Here is a 19139-nt window from a genome sequence, read left to right on the forward strand (position 1 = left end):
AAAGCCGTATATCATGCTCAAGCAATGTCTTGCTTTTGCAAATGGTGTACCCGAACCAACGCCAACGCTCATGCAATCTCAAAAGTTCAGAAAAATCATATCTCAATCAGATCCGGCACAGCAGGCCCAACGCCTCGAAGCAAAACGGCCGTATTTCCACTGACAAAAGCTTCGCCCAGCTTCTCACTAAACTCCAGTAACCTGCCGCCTTCCACATGATACACGCGAAGTTTCTCCTCTTCTCCGCCGCCCCTATTGTTCACATTCTGCACTTGCAGTCCCTTCGCCGCCTCGTCTAGCATTCTGCCCACGCTCCATTCCTTGTTATAAAAGAACTTGCCCGCAGGAAACTTGGATGTCGTAGTCTCCTTCTCCCCTTCGATATGAAGATAGACGCGTTTTTCTGACGGTATTTTCTGGTCGCCCTTGGCGTCCTTCTTGAGCTTATTAAGTTCCACGATCCTTGCTGCATTGCTCGACGGCTTCTTGGGCAGGACAGTCTTGCGCTTTTCCTTCATTGCGGCGCTGAATTTGGCAAAAGCTGAGAGCGCCTTTTCCTTCTGCGCCTGAGCGTCAAATCGCGCGGGACGAGCACCCAGTGGAATCAGATTAGAACAGTCGTGCTCTTCCCGTAAGCGGTGTTTTAGACAGTATTGCCTGTTGCAGTTGGTGCATTGTACGCCGGGGTTTCGGATATTGTCGATTTTCGTCTTGCACTCTGGATGCGCACATTTCGCGTGCACGGGCGACGGTGAAGGCGAAGGGCTGCTTGAGGATATACTTGCGCCGAGGTTCTTTTCTCGACGCGCAGCAGCCCATGCTCCTGCGTTGCGGCATTTGTGTGCGGTTTCCGTTCGATGATCAAGACAGAAAGTACTTGAAACGGTGTTAGTTTGGACATAAGAGGAAAAGTCAAAGCGGCGCAGAAGACAAAACTTACTCTCGACAGCTCTCGCATCGAAACGGTAGAAAGTCAAGCTGATTACAGTACTGATATTTGCAATGCGCGCCAATCGCATCCACATCGCCTTTCTCCATGGTGGTATAGCTCTGGGGTTCGGTCGCCCCCGATACTGATGGTGATGCCATGACGAGGTATACCTTCTTGATTTAAATATCTAGACAATGCCAAATAGTGAAGATCTAGGTACGCAAAATTGTAAAGAGAGCGATTTCGCTGCTCAGGCAGCTTTGTGCTTCGTCAGCGCCGAGACATACGACAGAAGCGTCCAGCGACATCTCGAAGGCGTAGAGCATGATTATCTTATCAATCAAGCGCCGTCGAAAGCTAAGCTATATTAGGATTAGCTCAAGAATCTTATGCATCTCCGATAGAAAACTCCCAAAAGAAGTAAAAAAAGCAAGAGCTAACCTACTTTGGCTCCTCCAGCCTTTTTGCTCCTTGGGGGTGAACCCTGGTTATTCCTCATCGGGGAAAACGCGCATGGTTCCCCGCCTTGCCCCGAAGCCCCGTCCCGCGTAGTACTGTTTACCCAAGTATCAATTGCCGCGGCTAAGGCGTGTGCTTTCTCAATTCGCCCCTGTTCTTCTTATTACTGTTTCGGTTTCTTTGCGGTCGTATGGCTGGAAATATTGCATTTTCAAAGGCGTATTCTGTTTACCTTATATATTTTGTGATTTTCACGCTAGCTTTTGTGGGGATTGGAGGTTCCATTTGTTGTTGAAGTGAAAGACCACCATCAATCCCGATCAGCCCTTGCGTGCCAAGAAACCTTTTGTTAAGAGCCTTTCAAGTTCTCTCCTCGTCTGTTTCTTCCCGCTATGCATTATATATGAGTTTTCAAATTCTATCAATCATTTTCAACACCTTTACCTACAATTTTGCAGCAGAATTAAGATCGTCCTTTCGCATTGGTGCCTTTTCTCCGCATAATTATTATTCTAGCGTGACTCTGGTGTTTAACCGCCCGGTCTGATCTTAGGTTGATCATCGTCTTGTTTTCGGACTTTGCGAGAGCAAGTTGAAGAGATCGTTTCGACTGATCAGACTCAACGACTGGGACGAAACTACGCATCTCCTTTGGAAATTGAAATACCGACAAAATGCTGGCTCAGACAATTACTCAACAGTCTCTTCGGCGGATGGCCATACAGCGCCCTCTTGCCATGCCCATGGCCAAATTTGCTAGCCCAGCCGCCATCGCCACCAACAGCCAGCTCATGCAGACGAGACCGGTTGCTACGCGAAACATAAAGCCTGAAGAAGGCTACAAGATACTCGTCGAGCAACGCAAGAATCGCCCCGTCGCCCCACATCTTACCATCTACAAACCTCAAATGACCTCTATCGGCTCTGGTCTCACTCGTATCACTGGCGCTGTCCTTAGTGGTGGTTTTTATATTTTTGGCGCTGCTTATCTTGCTGCTCCCTTGGTGGGCTGGCACCTCGAGTCTGCCAGCCTTGCTGCGGCATTTGGCTCTCTTCCCGTCATTGCAAAGGTCCTGATCAAAAGCGTTGCGGCCTTCCCTTTCACTTATCATTGTATCAATGGGGTTCGACACTTGATATGGGATATGGGCAAGTCGTTCACCAACCGGCAGATTCAGATTGGCGGCTGGGCTGCCTTTGGTCTTTCCGGAATCAGCGCGGTTTATCTGGCACTTGCGTGGTAAAGGAGCAATGACTCATTGCCGGACAGTGCCTGTTGGAAGATCATTGCAGTAGTTGAAAGGCTCAGCCGACCCACGGTTCGATTGGGTCAACATGTTACTACAGATGCTCACACCGTTCACAATCAGGGGTTCAGCACCTTGGATATAGCTCAAAACAGATTTTATTGGTTCAATTGACATTTGTTCTTCGATAGCGGCATTCGGCTAGCTAACAAGAATATAAATCAATTGACGATCACAGCGGAGCCTGCGTTGGGCTTATTATATAACGTAAGGAACCGCAAAGTGTGTTTACTAGTTGTACTGATTCGCTGCTGGCTGATAGATCGGCACCTGGGCAAACTAAGTAGTCGATATGTGGCAGGTCTAAGATGTTTGCTTGGAGATATATATATATATATATATATATATATATTGTACAGACTAGTATCTGGATGATGTACTCGAATTATGTTGATGAGGACAGGATACAGTTAAGGCAGTTGGAGCGAGAGCCAACATGCCACTACAAGCCACTGTCAGTGGTTAGTTGGTAGTTAATACAGTAGGGACCATCTTAAGCATTTACCGAAAGATTCCCCTCTATTTTCACTTCGTTCTTCGCTCGGTTAGCACCTGTTCAGAGAGAGTGGGCATATCATTCGTGGATTTGTACGATGTTACAAGTCTTTTATACTGATACTGGCATTGCTCTACTGAATGCTATTATCGCTCCTAAATTTCCCGTACAATTGCGTAGACAAACACGACATTTTCACCCTGCAGGCGTTTGCAGTGCCATGTCCCTAATTTTTCCCCCCGACTCTGCATGGCCACTACCCTGAAGACCCTTGTGGATCACCCGGTTATCAATTGAGTTAGCACTTGATTCGTTATCAGATACGGAGCAACGCCCGTACGTAGAAACTCCCGTCATTCCATTGCGCAATAGGAGAGCAGAGTGAGACACAAGAGACCAAAGAGACCCTAGGGACCCTGACCAAAGGGACCAAGTTTTCCCGTAGCAGCTCTCCTCGGACGGGTTGACCACTCAGTACTGTGCGTATCTGCGGGCCAAGGAGAGGGGGCCTCGGGGGCAGACTATCCACTTCTCCCACTCAGTTATCGCCATGCATGACCCAGGCCCGCTTTTCATCGGGATCGCATGGCAATCATACCAAACCCCTTGATCTCTTGAATTGTTTATACGATAAACCCGTGTTCTGCATTTCCCTTTAATTGCACCTCTTCTTCTTTGAAGTCACCCTATGCATATCCATATATTGCTTCAAAGTGACACAATTTCTTGCTTTTCAGCTGAGGAAGAAAAGATGGAAATTGTTTGTTCGGGTACTCCATATGAAGTATGTTATATCGCCCATCGCCCCTTATCGGTGACAATTGCAATTTAGCTCTACAATCTGTGAAAGAATCACGTCTATCAGATGAAATGAAATAACTAATGTTGAATTAGATTGGTCTTCACCATGGCCAAAAGGCCCAGGTGCAGATCCGGCGCTGCATAGCATTCTATGTGAATTTATTCCGAGAGACGTCGAAATTGGAATGGGCAGAAGTCTGTAAGGTAGCGCTGAAGTTTCTCCCCTCCCTGGAGAGCAAATGGCCAGAATATGTGGAGGAGATACGAGGTAGCGTCTCTCTTGAATCCCCCCCCCCGAATTTTGTTTTGTGGCGTAATGGCAAAATCTAACTAAATGGTAATGGGATCAGGAGTATCAAAGGGCGCAGGATTTGACTTTCCCACGATCCTGGCGCTCAATGTGCGGACAGAAATTGCATACGGTCTTTTCAATGATGGTTGCACTGCACTCTCGTGGAAGACAGATGGAGCTAATGGAGCCAGCTTTCTTGCTCAGAATTGGGACGTAAGTTGATAAGAAGCCTCCCTGTTAGACACTTGCTATCACCAGCAACGTGCTACTTTTTTTTGAAAGTCATTGTCACAAAAACATAAAGCTTAGGTTTAGTAGTGGCAGCATGAACAAAAGGAGAACCTTGTCTCTCTACGCATTCACCAGCCGCCAAAACCAACGATTACCATGATCACTGAAGCAGGAATTATTGGCAAGATTGGGTTAAATTCGGCCGGTGTAGGTGTGACTCTGAACGCCATCAAAGCCGCTGGTGTGGATTATGATCGATTGCCAGTACACTTGTCACTACGGAGGGTTTTGGACAGTCCGAGCCGGGATGAGGCGGTTGCTGCGCTGGGAAATGCAGGCGTCTCTTCTGCCTGCCATCTTCTAGTTGCAGATTCAAGCGGCGGTCTGGGACTCGAATGCAGCTCAACTGATATTGTTGCACTTCGTATGGAAGATGGGAAAGTGACACATACAAACCACTATCTTGCGAGCCACGGCATTGTCCAAGATATGCTTTGGCTGCCAGACTCACCGTTCAGATTGGCACGCATTAGGGAATTGGTGGCGGAAGCGGAGGCCAAGGGAGAGGGGCCAACGACGAAGAATCTGGGCGAAATGTTTAAAGATGAAAAGAACTATCCGGGCTCAATCTGTAGAGCCGAAGCCCCGGGAAGCACTGTAGCCACGCTTTTCAACATTGTCATGGATCTCAAGGCGAAGATGGCGACTGTGCAGATAGGCCGTCCTATACATTCCGAGGGCGTGTTGTTACTAGACCCGACTACATGAAGTCGGTCAGGCGGTCCATGAACTCGATGATTCATTCTGGCTTTCTCGGCTCGTAGTAGCAACCGGTATTATTTTTCGGACACATGGAAACAATGAAATGATTTCATAGCGAACATGAGCAGGTATGCAATTCTTGAATGCAAAGGTTGAGGATCTGGATATATACTGCCGCCAATGAATATCGCATTTCTATCCTCTGCATGGCCTCTACCGCGCCACGCTCAACAATCTTCCAGGGAGAAAACAATAAAGATCGCCGTAATTTAGTGCTTAGCCGTGCCAGAAGCCTCCGCATTCTTGATGAACTCCCTATAAAATTCGATATTAGAGACTGCATTACTCAATTGGTCGGATTGCTTCGTCTATGCGCCTTACTGGATGAAGTTCTCCTCGTCCTTGCTCGTTGCGTTGATCGGGGGGCCCTGCTCCTTGGACTTCTTCTCACCACCGGTAGCGAGGAAGCTGATACCAGCCATCGATCCGAGGGTGATCATGGCAAGCTATGATACACCAATTGTTAGCCAAATTATCTCTTTATCATCCCAATTGCGGTTCCAAGACAGGAGACGGAGTGGGTTTGATCGGTCGGCTGAGTCGACCGGCAGCAGGCGACGTACAACGTGGGAGCCGACTTGGCGACCGGCAATGGTGTATTGGGCAACCATCTTGAATGTGAGACAGGAGATGACGTCCTCGTGGGGGAGATGGAGGAGACTGAGATGCGCGAATTGGAAGACGGGATAGCGATGGATTGGCGTTGAGCAGCTCCTCCGAGGCTTGGGGAACGTCGGCAAAGCTCTGTGCCTGCCCTGGTGTGGCTGGTGATGATCATGCTGACTAATCATTAGACCCCGCAAAGCCACAGCTATGATGTCTCTCTGATTGATTCTCCGTCCCGCCGAACCCCAGATTACTGCTGAGCTCCGAGAAGAGAAAGAGAATTGCGTACAACATCTCACCTTTGCCTTATTCTCGTTTTTAGATCTTTTTACTTGCACTACACCTATACATCATAATAGAAACTAAGAAAAAATGGCACGAGAAGACGGCACGGACGACATCCCCCGGGAGAGAAACGAACCTCGTCCCGACTTCAGTCAACCCGTACCTCGGAAGAAGCTGCCCAAGTCGCTACAGAAAATAATAGACAATGAGGACAAACAGATTGGGCACATTTACGAGGGAACGTATGTTTTTATTCCTCTCTCGCTTCTCTTTGAATAGATTATACTTCTACTCTTTCCTTTGCTCGACATCCAATGTATCCTAAACCTATTGCTGACACGCCCGCCTTCGAACACAGTGCTGCAGAATCCACTGATAGCAACATCCGTTACGCAGCATACGCCACAAGGATTCGAACAATCCTCTTAAGCGCACACCGCTATGTCGCATACACGTCAGATATCGGAGAGAGCTTCCGACCTGTCGCTCACCCGTATCTCGTCAAAGGCGCATACGGCATCTCCTGGGCGTATCTTGCCGGCGATGTCGCCCATGAAGGATACAAAGCTTACCTCCGCAACCAGCGCGCTCTACACCCCGAAACGCCTGATGAGGGTCCGCTCTCGGACCAAAAACAGAATGTCGAAGGTATCACGACATCGCTCGGCCCTGGACTTACGGATATCACTCTAGGAGCCCAGGGCCCTACCAAGATCCCGTGGATCGATGACTATCGGACCGTCATGGCCCAGCGGGCCATTTTCCAGAGCGTTGCTAGTATGGGGTTGCCGGCGTTTACCATTCACAGCGTGGTGAGGTACTCGGGCCGAGCGCTGAAGAATGCGAAGAATACGAAAATCAGGACGTACGGGCCTATTGGCGTAAGTGTACCCTTTTATTGGTGTGTTTGTGAAACCTGAAGCTAAGTGTGTTTTTTTTTCTGTAGCTTGGTTTGGCTGTTGTCCCCTTCCTACCGTTCATTTTCGACAAGCCGGTCGAAGAGGCTGTCGAATGGACATTCCACAAGGCATTCTCTATGTATAGCGGCGAAGAAGCAGTCAATGCAAGGGCCGAGGCGGACCGGACGAAGCTGTTAATTCAAGAAGGAAAGCAAGGCGTGAGTAAAGAGAAGGAGTTGTAGAGCACTTTAGAAGCGACACATAGAAGAAGCGATGTGATAGATAACCCGGCGAGGTGTAATTATGTGGGGTTCGATTTTGTGTTTCAACGATAAAGCGACTTCGGCTTTGCTAATCTCTTTCTTGTCTGTAAAGCCTGTAATAATTACTCTCCTCTGTCTATAAAATGTACGATGACATTCCTCTCATTAGGTAGCCGGTTGCCATTCTGAGAACATGATATACGCCAAGTGATATATGTCAAATTTCTCTAACCAGCTCGCTGCCCATGGACTACAGGGAAGGAGAACGCCAAATCAAGACTTTTAATAGATATATTCATTACAAAGAGTCTATAGGGTATTATACTTTTTAAGACGCCTGCTCATCTTCAGCGTCAACAAAGAGATTCGACGCCCTCATCGCGAGAGAAAAAAAAAGAAATAAAGTTGAAAGACAGTTCAAAGAGCAGAACACGAGGATAAAAATAAACTTAAAACCGACAAATAGACATCCGATCTGTCCAGCAGCGGATACCCCAAAGTCAAAACAATGATAAACGCGGAGGATTGACCAACTTTTCAGACGCTTATTAAATCCCGCCCAACAATCGGTATAGCCTCTTAAGCCTTTCCTTTTTACCCGTTCCATTCTCTATTCCACCCGCGCCATCAGCTTCCTCCTCAAATCCGCATTGACAACCCCGCCGACTCCAAAGGCCGGCACAATACGACACATGCGCGCAATGCTACTTGTGAGCCAATCCTGACGGATCTTGCTCCAGCGCTGAGACCAGCTCAACGCCTTGGCACCCAGGCCGCCAGCACCGTTCGGCCGATTGAACAGATCCAGACCGAGCAAATGGATTGGCGTGCTGACCAATTGGCATGCTGCCGGGGTGATAAACTGCGCCGCGGTCGCGCGGCTCATGACCTTTTCGACCTCATCTGTCATGGGCAACAGCGGCGCCAGTTTCGGGGGTAGATTGAAGCTTGCGAAAATGGTAAGACAGTCGCGGATGGCGAAAAGGGCAATGGACGCTGGTGGCACGGGCCGAGCAGCACCACCCCCGCCGCTGGATCCAAACATTTGCGCAAATCGTGAGTCCTTGTATAAGCAGATGCCCATGTTTGCGACGGTGGTTGCTAGGAATTTGGGCATGCCGCTGGACGTCGCCGACGCCGCGGAGCCATTGGATACAGATGTTGCGGTGTCGACAGAGTTGGCGGTCAGGTATGTTCCAAAATAGACGAGCTAGGGAGTCGCGTGAAATGTCAGAATATATCGTATAGAGAAATACTGAGTGGTGAGGTATCATGTGATGGAGTTTTCATTTGACCAATTGTTCTTGATTTGAAGAATGCAGGAAGATCAATATGATGAAATGGGGGAATTGAGACGGTACGGCATAAGAAGGTGTTGCAACGTACATATATTAATCCGAATGGCTTGGAGAATATAAACTTGTGTGGTCGAAGAAGTGCATGTTTCAGCTGCTGTCCGACACTTGAGAGCAGGGTGGTATGTCCGGCCGACTTTTCTATAATGGCTCTGTAATTATCAGAAAAGAAGAATAATCAGTTAGCCAAGCTCATCATCAAAAACAATTCTATGGAATTATTGTGAAATGGTTGTTTTCATTGCATGCTGTGCTCTGTTGTCGTCGTGTGGTTATGAAATCAGAAGAATCGGCGGATTCGGGGCCAAACGTACCGATCAATCACGATAATGGCCGGTGCGACAAGAACACTTGCAGTGCTTGCAGATGCAACGTCCGCGGCAAGACGCAGGCCCAGATTACTCGTGTTCCAACGAGACGCAGCATCATGATGTTGCTGCTGCCGCTGGCCGTGCTCGAATTGTGCCGTCAGAGGCCTTGTCAGCGCGGCCTTGTCGTCCATACTCAAATGTCCCTATCCAAGTTGTCGTCCACTTTGGTCGGAGAAACCTGCTGGGGAAGCCCGGAGACAATCGGGAGTGGGAGATTCTCCGTGCGCCGCGCGGGAGACCGACCGGAAAAACAGGGATGTGTGAGTAATACGCAGCTGATGCGACGTATTAATTCTTTCCACCGGTTGGATGCGCGAAGAAAGAAAGAGAGTGGGAGAGAATCTTTTGGAGAAATCAAATGTCTAGTAAAAGCATTGGAAGAAGAGAGCAAATAATAATACGAAATAAGAGCAACAATGCTCGGGATTACGCCCGAATGATGACTCTTGTGTGTTTTGGGGGTTGGAAAACTTTGCCTTATCGCGTAGGAGAGATTGCAATGTCTTAACTGGATTCAGGTCAAATCAAGGGGATGCTGACCCGAAGTCCGGTCTCGGCCTCGGGAGTGGATCCGACAACGCCGAAAGTCTACCTGCTGGCACGAGTTATGGCATGTTGAACTTTGACACGACAGGCATACCATTGCATTGCAACGAAACGATGAATTAAACAGTACGGAGTACACGGTGAAAGTATATTTGGTTTCTCTGGTCGTTCTTTCGGCTTTAGAATGATATACGAGACATAATTCGTAATTCGGTGTAGATATAAAACTGGAATTTGTTTATATAGGGTATATCCAGGCCATATGCTTAAACAAAAGAGTATATCTCAATACAACAATTCGATAGAGTACAGTAGCTCTATATGAATCAAAAGAAGAAGCATCCGTCCAATGCTAGACATGCTTCATAAATGCATTTTCCCAAAATTTGACACCTTCAACGCTCTCCTCCCGGCATAACGCGCCTCGCTCTTCTGCCATTTCCAACTCCTCCGTCGCAACGCCAACACTCCATCCAAATCGCTCAGCTGTCTCGGAGGCAGTGACACCTCTACCAAACAGCTGCCTGTCCCATTGAAGCTCAGGTGAGAATGCATCAAGAGCAGATTGGTGGAGCCATGCAACGATACTGTCGATAATCTTGTCGTCGTTCCAGTCTCGCCCTTGCACTACCAGCAACCCACTTCGGAACGTCCGTAGCCGTACGGGCAACTTGAGCTTTTCCCACAGCTGGGCAGCCTTTTCAAAGTCCAGAGGGCTGACCAATTCTACTCCGCCTCGAGCGCGGTTGAAAAGGGCCCACAGGTCCACGAGACTCATCATGCCCCCTTCGCGTCGTAACACTCCTCTCGCATCATCCGTGAGAAACTCGGCTAGGTTCCTTGATAGTTCAGAAATGTATAAAGATTCTGAATTGCTGCCAGACCCCAGCATATCTCTAGTCGTGACCAGGCCGAGGGCGCTCGCAGATTGAGAGAGGAGAGCATCCGCTTCCGATGAATTTGTGTCGTTCGAACTCCGTGCTTGCGAAGCAAATGACTCTGCCAACGCCACAATTTCTTTAGCCGATGTCATCAAAGCCTCCAAATCTTCAAAAGCATTCCCAATAACCAGTTCGTTATTCTTGCGGATTTCTTGGCCACGTCTTTCCAGAGCCGCAATCCCCACATTCCTTTGCACTGCAGGCGGAAAGGTTCTGCCTGATGGCTCCGCTGCGCCCTCTTCTGCGCGATGAACCGGCCTAGGTATTGGCGGCGCCCCTTGTAATAGCCATTTGCGTTGTACCATGGCGCTCTTGAGCCGCTCCAAGAATATTTTTTCCCCTCCCGCACGAAATGAGAATTTGATGCTGTCTGCCGATGTGCCTATTTTTGTGCTTCCTGGCTTGAGCGATGGTCCGGGCGAGTCAACGCGAACAGGGCCATCCTCCAACAACGATTGTGTTGTTGTATGCACCGACACAAGGGACGCGCCGCATATTTCGCAATTCACGAGGGATGGGTGGTTATGAAATGTACACCGCGGGCAAGCGATAGCGGAGTGGGAGTTTGAATACGAAGGTGAATCCCCTGTCCGAGCATCCCTCAGAACTGGAGCCGGTGCCCCTATAGATGTTTCCAACGCTGGAGCAGCCTGGGACGCTGGTGTCTGTGAGTTAAGTGATGACCGATTTGATGCGCTTGCAATGGCTGCTTTGATAACATGTAGAAGCGGAGGCTTGATCCCACATGCAAGACATGGCGGAAGCGGCGTATGGATGTTCGCGATTGCTGGATCGAAATTAGATGGAACAGGATTCGAGAAGGAACAGATGGGACAGATCCAGGTCGCATTGCTGACTGAGGGAGGCGGTGGCGGCGGTGGCCGGAGCGAAGAGTCACTGCGGGAGACTGGGCTTGCTGAAGCGCTTCTAAAAGGAAGGTTGGCGGTTGGCGACTGGGCGTACTGTGTTGCTAATCTAGAGGGTTTGAGGTGTAGAGTTATTTTTGGAGAAGACTTAAGGAACCCGGCCTATAGTAGACCACATGAATATATGTCGCTTCTCATCAGCTTCTGTCTCTAACGTACGTAGAACTCAAAGCGATCAACATCTTTCAGCTGAATTCCCACAGAATACTTTCGTGGTTCCTCATTATCGACATAACAGGCTCGGTGCGAGGTTAGATAGGCATGGCCATTTTGATAGGCGGAAAGTTTGTATTTTCTATCAATACGTCAGCTCCCTATCTATACCAAGCATCCGATATTTATGCTTAAGTTCGGGGAACCCGGTGGCCAAGCAAAGCGTACCCCTCGTATAAACCGACAGAGTCCTGGACAAACAGCAGTGTCTCATCAGGTAGTAAAGACGGCCGCAATGCGGTAGTCAGGTCAATTTGTTGGAATGTCATTCAGTCATCCGGCTGATCTGGGCTACGTTGATTGTAAGGATGTAGATGTAAACTGGCAAATGGTCTGAAGCAATGCGCGATCTGAGCGGTGATAGCTCATGACGCCGATGTTGTGATAGAGACCCTTATCAACATTAACAGGGTAACAGTCTGGGATGGAATGACGATCACTTTCCCATAATAATTGATCTTGAAAAGGTTTAGCTCAAGTACAGAGTAGGTGCTGTGCAGTCAAATTACCTTATGTAATCAACTCTGCGGCCATTTATCCGCTGGCTGAAATTGGTGACTGCCTTTCATCGCCCGCTGGTCTGACACCGGATCACTTATCATCATATTTCAGCTCGACAGCCTTTCCATATTTGTTTTCTATTCTGATATCTTCACTTCTAAAAGTATTTGCTCTCTTTATTTAACTGATAATTCTTATTGCGTGCATCGCCAACCGGCTCACTTCTCGAGACTTCTCATTTGCCTGCGTGATCACTCGTCGCGCCGCCGTGGCGATTAGTTGAACGGATCACAAAATGTCCAGTACGTCTAGCCATTTTTCCTGCCTGTAACCTTACACTGACTTTTCTTTCTAGCGCATACAGCATACACGGCTGTGGCCGCACGTAAAAGCCTGAATCGTCCAGCTATGCAGTCACATGTACGGCATTTTCCCCTTGGCAATGCGAAGACCACTCCTGCTCATCAACATTCACAGACACCTAACGGTAAAATGGCCGCAAGTAATGAGAGTCAAACGACGACCAAAACAAAAAAGATAGACTGGCCGATGGGAGTTCGGCTGTATGTACAACGATCCTTTGTCCCAGAGAATAACATTCCCGGCATTGAAAAGACGGATATGGAAAAGAAGTTGAAAGAGGTCATAACCCAAGCCGCTGAGCACGACACTTTGAACTCGATCGACTGGGACACACTACCGTTGCCGCAGCAAATGATACAGAGTGAGAGGGCAAAGCTAGCCTCGTCATCAGCGGCGCCTCACTGGAGCCAGAGCTTTTCTGCTCTGTTCGTAAAAGACTCCGAAAAAGAGAAAACTTCAAAGAAGCGGAAATCGGCCGAAACGACAACATTACCAGTTGCGCAGGAAAGCTTGCCCCCCTGGCGTAAGACTAACGCTCGTAACAATGCCTTTGAAGATCGTATTTCGCACCCTAAGGTACCATCAGTTGACAGGGGTGATAAGCGCCAGCGCAAATTCGAGGAAGATTTTAGCCGGAACGATCCAAGTAAGTCTGACATTAATCTGGAAAAACGAAGGCGGCGTTTTGAAGGCGTACGACTTGGCGCCGAATATACTCGAGCCTCCAGCCGTGAGGACTCTGCGACGTCAGAAGGAGAGGCAGGACCAGTCGTCGGGCGATGCCAGCAGCTCGAAAAAAAATATTTCAGACTTACTGCTGCCCCCAACCCGGACAGCGTGCGACCTCTTGATGTCTTGGAACGGACACTTGAAATGTTGAAAAGGAAATGGCGGAAGGAGAACAACTATTCTTATATTTGCGACCAGTTCAAATCACTTCGGCAAGATCTTACTGTTCAGCATATTAAGAATGAATTCACAGTCAAGGTCTATGAGATTCACGCGAGGATTGCCTTGGAGAAGGGGGATATTGGTGAGTATAATCAGTGCCAGACACAACTGCGAGGATTGTATGCGCAAAACCTCGGCGGTAATCCGGTAGAGTTCAAGGCATACCGTATACTTTATTTTATTCATACTTGTAACCGGACCGATATGAATGAGGTCCTGGCAGATCTAACCGCAACAGAGAAGCAACAACCGGCCATCAAGCATGCTCTAGATGTCCGCTCGGCCTTGGCGTTGGGGAACTATCATCGGTTCTTTCAATTATATCTCAACACACCAAACATGGGCGCTTACCTGATGGACATGTTCATTGTTCGCGAGCGTCTCTTGGCTCTGGCCAATATCTGTAAAGCGTAAGGAGCTGTCCCCTTCCACAGAAGTGAATTGTTTGCGCTAACATGTACTTGTGCGGCAGTTATCGACCTGACGTCAAACTCCGATTCATTACTGAAGAACTTGGTTTTGAGTCCGACGGCGAGACTGTGCAATTCTTCGTAGAACACGACGCCCAGCATCTATTAGAAGAGCGAGAAGACGGTGTTCGCTTGCTAACAGGCAAAGCTGGCGCACTCTTTGAAGTTGCAAAAAGTGTTGCATTCAAGCGAGTTGATATCAAGGGCCAGATCTGAGCTCCAGCTACCTCTCTTTGATCATTGGACCCTGCCAGGATACACGATCGCCTCCCATTTTCTTTTCGCCTTTCTAACTTGCACCGGATACCCGCTTTCCACCGTCAGTATGATTTTATAATTCTCGATGCGTTTCTCGCCGGTCTCTCGTGAAATTCAAAGCCCAACTGTCTGTCAATTGAAGGGGTCAGTCACGAACGCCTTTGCTCTAAACTCACTACCTTTTTTTCGAGACGTTCCCGTTCTTATCCCCTTCCTTGCCTTTTCAAATTATCCTGCCGCAATCGATCACGCAACCTCGAGCGACGAGCATTTCTATAATCGATGATATAGTCATTCGCCTGATACTATCGCGCCGATCCTAAACAGCCACCTTCAGATTAGATATCATTAACATCCTCAGTATACGCTTGCCATTTTCGTCTTGGCGTCATCATCACAGTTGGGATATGTGTCTGGTCTTCTTTGCTTTCATTCCCTTTACCGCTTGCCTTGTTCTTTATGGCGTTCGATTGTGCAAGAGATGTAATGTCGCGATTGTTGCATGCTAGAAAAATGAAAGACAAAGAGAATCTGCAGTATTCATTTCCCCTAGCATATACTAAGGGACGTAATGATTGATTGAGGTCAAAATTTGATTTTGGCTGCACTTGCTAGAGATATTGCACTAAGCCATTGAGCCTGAATAAAAGCATAAGCAACACACCTGGTAAATTGCTATCTGGTAATTTTATCCCTGGAAACTGTCACTCATCCAAAGGGGTGAAATTGCTCCACAATCAATCAATAATGACGCGTGTGCAACTGCAGTCGAAACTGTTGACCGGGCTACATCCTTACCGGAAACCAAAAGGAAAACGACCGCTTCCTAGTGCTTGGTTGGAATCATGATCATAATAATGAAACGAGCGACTCATGCTTTGAGGTTTGCCGCCTGCCCATGCTCACCCTTGTCTGTGGTGAGATCGGTACACATGGGGAAATGTAGTCGAACTTACGGGACCCACGACACGCAATTTCATGTTATAGCATGACTGAGAGCTCGCATCATCGGATATTTGCTGTATAGATAATTCGGAGTCCGTGACTTCTATCACATCTACGGCATTGGATGACCGTGGGTGCCTCATTTGCTTTTGATTCCTCAGCTGATGAAAGGTTCAAATCCCGGAGTCTAATTCTTTGTCTACGAAGACCCTGTCAACTTGGCTGACCAAATAGAAAAGGTTGCGGGACGGCAAATAACGAGTTTCTCTCTATTATTATCATTGACGATATGAGCCCAATAGATTGAGCTTTACGACGAGTTCAAAGTCTTCTCCTCCAAATCGGGACGGCATATTAGAAGTCTTTATGGTATTACCTGGACCTGTGGTAACTGCATGATCTACCGATAGAATTAGGGTAGTATTCCGCAAGGGCCACCAAAGACCACGCGACAAGGATCAACTACTCCGTTTATTCTACCGATTTTCGTCCTTGCTTGCTGCTGGCTTGATTGCATCTGCATGTTCTGAGCACCAATACAAAAGGTCACTCGTTTTAGAGGAGTTATTCGCGATCGAGGCGGCGCCCAAGCCAAAGGTTGTCGAAAGAGGAGCGCCCGACAGCGATAGGATAATCACAAGCGCCTAGCCACCACTACGTACTTCTACCCATTATTGCGAACAAGAACAACCTTGCCGGTTCTCTCTGGTTGTCCGCTATCGATTATCGAATCGAGCGACCGGTCCACCCGTCAAGCCGTCAAAGAAGCCTTGACCAGGAGATAGCGGGGCAGAGACGGGCCATTCTAACCAGAATCTCACCAACCAGACCCCTCTATCGTTCACACGCGAGACGCCCTAACTTTCATTGTCCAAGGAATCTGGCAGTCCGGCCAGATTACTACTGCAATATCGGCCATTGCGCGCTTCATTCTTTGACGTGCGTGCCCGTTTTCCATACCTCCCACGCTCCTGGCAACCTTTTTTGGGACTTTGAACTGGCGAGAAAGCAAAAATTGATTCATTCGGCTTCTAACTGAGAGGCAACTCTGTACTTGGAAAAGAAGGGAAAACGCTCGTCGCTTCTCCCCCATTGCTTCTCGCAACACCTCCCTTCTAAGGGGCCTAAACTTCCCTGTATCGACCGAGGCTCGGCTCTGATCGGCCCTGACTCCACCATCTTCAACGGGGGTCAGCCCCAAGACCGCGACATTTTGGATCTTGAGCGACCAAGCGCCGCTTGCGATAGATAAATCATGAGTGTGGGTTTTTTGCCTTTTTACAGATGAAGATGACCCCAAGAGCATCTAGCTAACAGAGGATCTGTTTGCGCAGCGAATCTTCCATCGGCGGTCGAAGCAGGCCGAACGCCCAATCTCAAAACCCCACCATATCTCGATACCATCCAAATCTGCCATTGCAATTCTTCCTCCCAAAAAGGTACGTTAGCTTTTTTCGCCTTCATGTTGACCCGATTGCGTTCAGCGGAGAAATGAGGCTGCCCTGGCGGTCTACTCTTCACTGGTCGCAAGTCGCCAAACAAACAATGGCCTCGGAGCCGCTTAGCTGACATTCCTGCCATGCAAACAGGTCATCAGGGCCATAGACGACTATGAACCTCAACTGCACCGGTCTTGGGAATCGGCATCCGACCAAACGATGCGATACCGTCGGCCGGACGAATTCCTGAGTTTTTCAAAAGGAGATTATTTCCATGTAATTAATCGCGAGAATGATGAGGAGTGGTATGAGGCCTGCAACCCCGCCATTGCAGGAGCCCAGGGGTTTGTCCCCGTTGAACTATTTGAAACCGTCGGAAAGAACGCCAGAGATAGCGGTGGCTCGGTCAACCAGCAAAGGATCCCCGACCATGACTCGGGTTATTCGGATCAGTCTGCGGGAAGAGCCAGCGTGTCGGGAGGAATAGATAAGGCTGGGCGTCGATTAACCAAGTCTGGGCCCTCAATTTATGGCGTTGTGCTTTACGATTTTGTGGCCGAGCGGCCGGATGAATTGGCAGCCAAGGAAAAGGAGTCGATTATCATTATTGCCCAATCGAACCCGGAATGGTTTGTGGCCAAGCCGATTGGGAGACTCGGCGGTCCGGGTCTGATCCCGGTGGCATTTGTCGAAATTTATGACTCCAACACACACCAGCCAGTGGGTGATGCCCAGGAGGCCGTTCGAATCGCGCGTATTCCTTCGGTTGAAGAATGGAAGAAGATGGCTGCCGAGTATAAGAACAGCAGTATCTCCCTAGGCCGGCTTGAGGCCGCCAACCTGTATGGCATGCAGCCGGCCGGGGGCGGTGGAGCCAACCACGCCCGAGGACAGAGTGTTGCAAGCGTACACAACAATTACGGCTATGTAGGTCATCTTGCGAGGGAGATTTGGTATTGCGCCATCACTTGAGTCCAACGCTAATAGAGTCCATGCACAAATTCAGGAGCACAATTATCATCAGCGAAGTATCAGCGTTGGCGGAATACCACACGACACTCGATATGTCCAAGAATCTGCACCGCAAATGCTAGCACCTGTTTACGCTTCCGTGCCTCGATACTGCTCCGCCGCCGAGAGCTACTGGTTTGTGGTCGACGTAGTCATGGAGGATGATAGCCATTGGGAATTATGCCGCTATTACTCCGATTTTTATGACTTTCAAATTCAGCTGCTCAGCAAATACCCCGTGGAAGCCGGAAACGCTGTCAACCCCGAGACACCTACAGCGGAACCAATTCGCACAATCCCATACATGCCTGGACCGGTGAAGATGGTCACCGAACAAATCACAAAGGGGAGACGAGAAAATCTAGACCATTATGTCAAGGCTCTCCTCAACCTACCACAGCATATTGTCAAGGACCCCTTGGTGAAGAAATTCTTCGCTCCCCGAAGAGGCGATATTCAAGTCGATCCGTACCGATTATCTGATGCATCGGAAGAGTCCTCCTTTGACCTCTCTCAAGCGGGCTCGCTGCAATCGTCACAGAACAATCTCAACGAACCAGGATACGGACAAGGCCTGTCAGCCCCGCCCCCGACTTATGGCGCATACCACATGGACAATACTCAATCCGTCTACACTGGCGTTGCCCAGCCGCAACAATACCATCACCCGTCGGATATACGGCCAGATATGCTTCGCCAGAACAGCGCTTTCACGCAAGACTCGCACGGCTCGCAAAGCGTTTTCCACGACCAACCTACCTCGTCCGCTCTGAAAATCAAGTTGCGCCGTAACTCTGAAGTCATTGTTCTCCGGACGACGAAGGATATCACCTATCAGGACCTCCTCGAAAAGACTGTTGATCGCTTCGAACTAGACCGCGGTGTTGCGCCTGAACTCAACTATCGTTTGGAAATAGAGCCCCAAGTCACCGAGCAAGGTCGTCTTGAGGATAACTGCATCTATCCGTCCCTCGATAACGATGAGCAATTACAGGAAGTATTACATTCGCTACCAAAGGATGCGAAGCTGCAGGTATACGTCAATGCGCGAGACCGTTTACCTGCGGCAGATGTACATGGTGCAAGATAAATGCCGAGGGAGGGTCACAGACGATTGTTGTTCTCTCGCTCACCCTCCTTGGACTACCATTTTCCTTGTCTTTGTTCCGGATTTTCCTACGTACGAAACGGTGTGGTTCTCTTATGCGCTTTTGCATATTTGAGTTCCGGGTTGATCTATTACCTCTGTGTACCACGTTTCCGATCTAATTTCATTTCCTTGAATAACGTATTGGCATGAGCACGCTTTCTTTTGTCATCTTTTCCAAGTCTGACCATACCATTTCTCATCATTTCCCATCATGCCATTGAATGAAGCGACGCATTTAATTTATTGTTCTTATTTTATCACAGATCCCTTTCATTTTCTCATTTGTCCATTTCTAACGGTTGGGTAT

At 48.7% G+C, this 19139-nt stretch overlaps 9 protein-coding genes across 9 annotated transcripts; 5 read left to right on the plus strand and 4 right to left on the minus strand.

The window, feature by feature from the left end:
- Nucleotides 1-95: 95 nt before the first annotated feature.
- Nucleotides 96-1089, minus strand: L228DRAFT_265946 (hypothetical protein; the record flags this gene model as incomplete). Its single annotated transcript, XM_018334783.1, has 2 exons — nucleotides 96-876; nucleotides 941-1089. The coding sequence occupies 2 exons, from the start codon at nucleotides 1087-1089 to the stop codon at nucleotides 96-98; spliced, it is 930 nt and encodes a 309-aa protein (XP_018191033.1).
- Nucleotides 1090-1567: 478 nt separating this feature from the next.
- On the plus strand, nucleotides 1568-3103 carry L228DRAFT_244326 (succinate dehydrogenase cytochrome b560 subunit). The gene has a single exon (XM_018331897.1). The coding sequence runs from the start codon at nucleotides 2065-2067 to the stop codon at nucleotides 2632-2634; it is 570 nt and encodes a 189-aa protein (XP_018191034.1). The 5' UTR covers nucleotides 1568-2064; the 3' UTR covers nucleotides 2635-3103.
- A 701-nt stretch (nucleotides 3104-3804) lies between these two features.
- On the plus strand, nucleotides 3805-5604 carry L228DRAFT_77203 (AAT-domain-containing protein). Its single transcript, XM_018336846.1, has 4 exons — nucleotides 3805-3977; nucleotides 4088-4262; nucleotides 4345-4499; nucleotides 4605-5604. Exons 1-4 carry the CDS (start codon nucleotides 3882-3884, stop codon nucleotides 5283-5285), a joined length of 1107 nt encoding a protein of 368 aa, XP_018191035.1. The 5' UTR covers nucleotides 3805-3881; the 3' UTR covers nucleotides 5286-5604.
- L228DRAFT_244328 (hypothetical protein) lies at nucleotides 5322-6007 on the minus strand. The gene is made up of 3 exons (XM_018331898.1): nucleotides 5885-6007; nucleotides 5661-5785; nucleotides 5322-5594 (listed from the first exon to the last, which is right to left on the minus strand). The coding sequence occupies exons 1-3, from the start codon at nucleotides 5948-5950 to the stop codon at nucleotides 5549-5551; spliced, it is 237 nt and encodes a 78-aa protein (XP_018191036.1). The 5' UTR covers nucleotides 5951-6007; the 3' UTR covers nucleotides 5322-5548.
- A 186-nt stretch (nucleotides 6008-6193) lies between these two features.
- On the plus strand, nucleotides 6194-7556 carry L228DRAFT_244329 (hypothetical protein). The gene is made up of 3 exons (XM_018331899.1): nucleotides 6194-6472; nucleotides 6589-7111; nucleotides 7177-7556. Exons 1-3 carry the CDS (start codon nucleotides 6318-6320, stop codon nucleotides 7369-7371), a joined length of 873 nt encoding a protein of 290 aa, XP_018191037.1. The 5' UTR covers nucleotides 6194-6317; the 3' UTR covers nucleotides 7372-7556.
- A 35-nt stretch (nucleotides 7557-7591) lies between these two features.
- Nucleotides 7592-9565, minus strand: L228DRAFT_244330 (hypothetical protein). Its single transcript, XM_018331900.1, has 3 exons — nucleotides 9062-9565; nucleotides 8779-8899; nucleotides 7592-8602 (listed from the first exon to the last, which is right to left on the minus strand). The coding sequence occupies exons 1-3, from the start codon at nucleotides 9247-9249 to the stop codon at nucleotides 8003-8005; spliced, it is 909 nt and encodes a 302-aa protein (XP_018191038.1). The 5' UTR covers nucleotides 9250-9565; the 3' UTR covers nucleotides 7592-8002.
- Nucleotides 9566-9876: 311 nt separating this feature from the next.
- Nucleotides 9877-12013, minus strand: L228DRAFT_280723 (Vps36-domain-containing protein; the record flags this gene model as incomplete). The annotated part of the gene is made up of 3 exons (XM_018335814.1): nucleotides 9877-11633; nucleotides 11691-11826; nucleotides 11913-12013. 3 exons carry the CDS (start codon nucleotides 12011-12013, stop codon nucleotides 10017-10019), a joined length of 1854 nt encoding a protein of 617 aa, XP_018191039.1. The 3' UTR covers nucleotides 9877-10016.
- A 527-nt stretch (nucleotides 12014-12540) lies between these two features.
- Nucleotides 12541-14245, plus strand: L228DRAFT_265953 (GANP domain-containing protein; the record flags this gene model as incomplete). Its single annotated transcript, XM_018334784.1, has 4 exons — nucleotides 12541-12547; nucleotides 12601-12665; nucleotides 12723-13969; nucleotides 14032-14245. 4 exons carry the CDS (start codon nucleotides 12541-12543, stop codon nucleotides 14243-14245), a joined length of 1533 nt encoding a protein of 510 aa, XP_018191040.1.
- Nucleotides 14246-16814: 2569 nt separating this feature from the next.
- L228DRAFT_77310 (hypothetical protein) lies at nucleotides 16815-19008 on the plus strand. Its single transcript, XM_018336847.1, has 2 exons — nucleotides 16815-17598; nucleotides 17678-19008. The coding sequence occupies exons 1-2, from the start codon at nucleotides 16891-16893 to the stop codon at nucleotides 18770-18772; spliced, it is 1803 nt and encodes a 600-aa protein (XP_018191041.1). The 5' UTR covers nucleotides 16815-16890; the 3' UTR covers nucleotides 18773-19008.
- Nucleotides 19009-19139: the final 131 nt, after the last annotated feature.

The sequence above is a fragment of the Xylona heveae genome (assembly GCF_001619985.1).
Source record: "Xylona heveae TC161 unplaced genomic scaffold L228scaffold_2, whole genome shotgun sequence".
NCBI lineage: Eukaryota > Fungi > Ascomycota > Xylonomycetes > Xylonales > Xylonaceae > Xylona > Xylona heveae.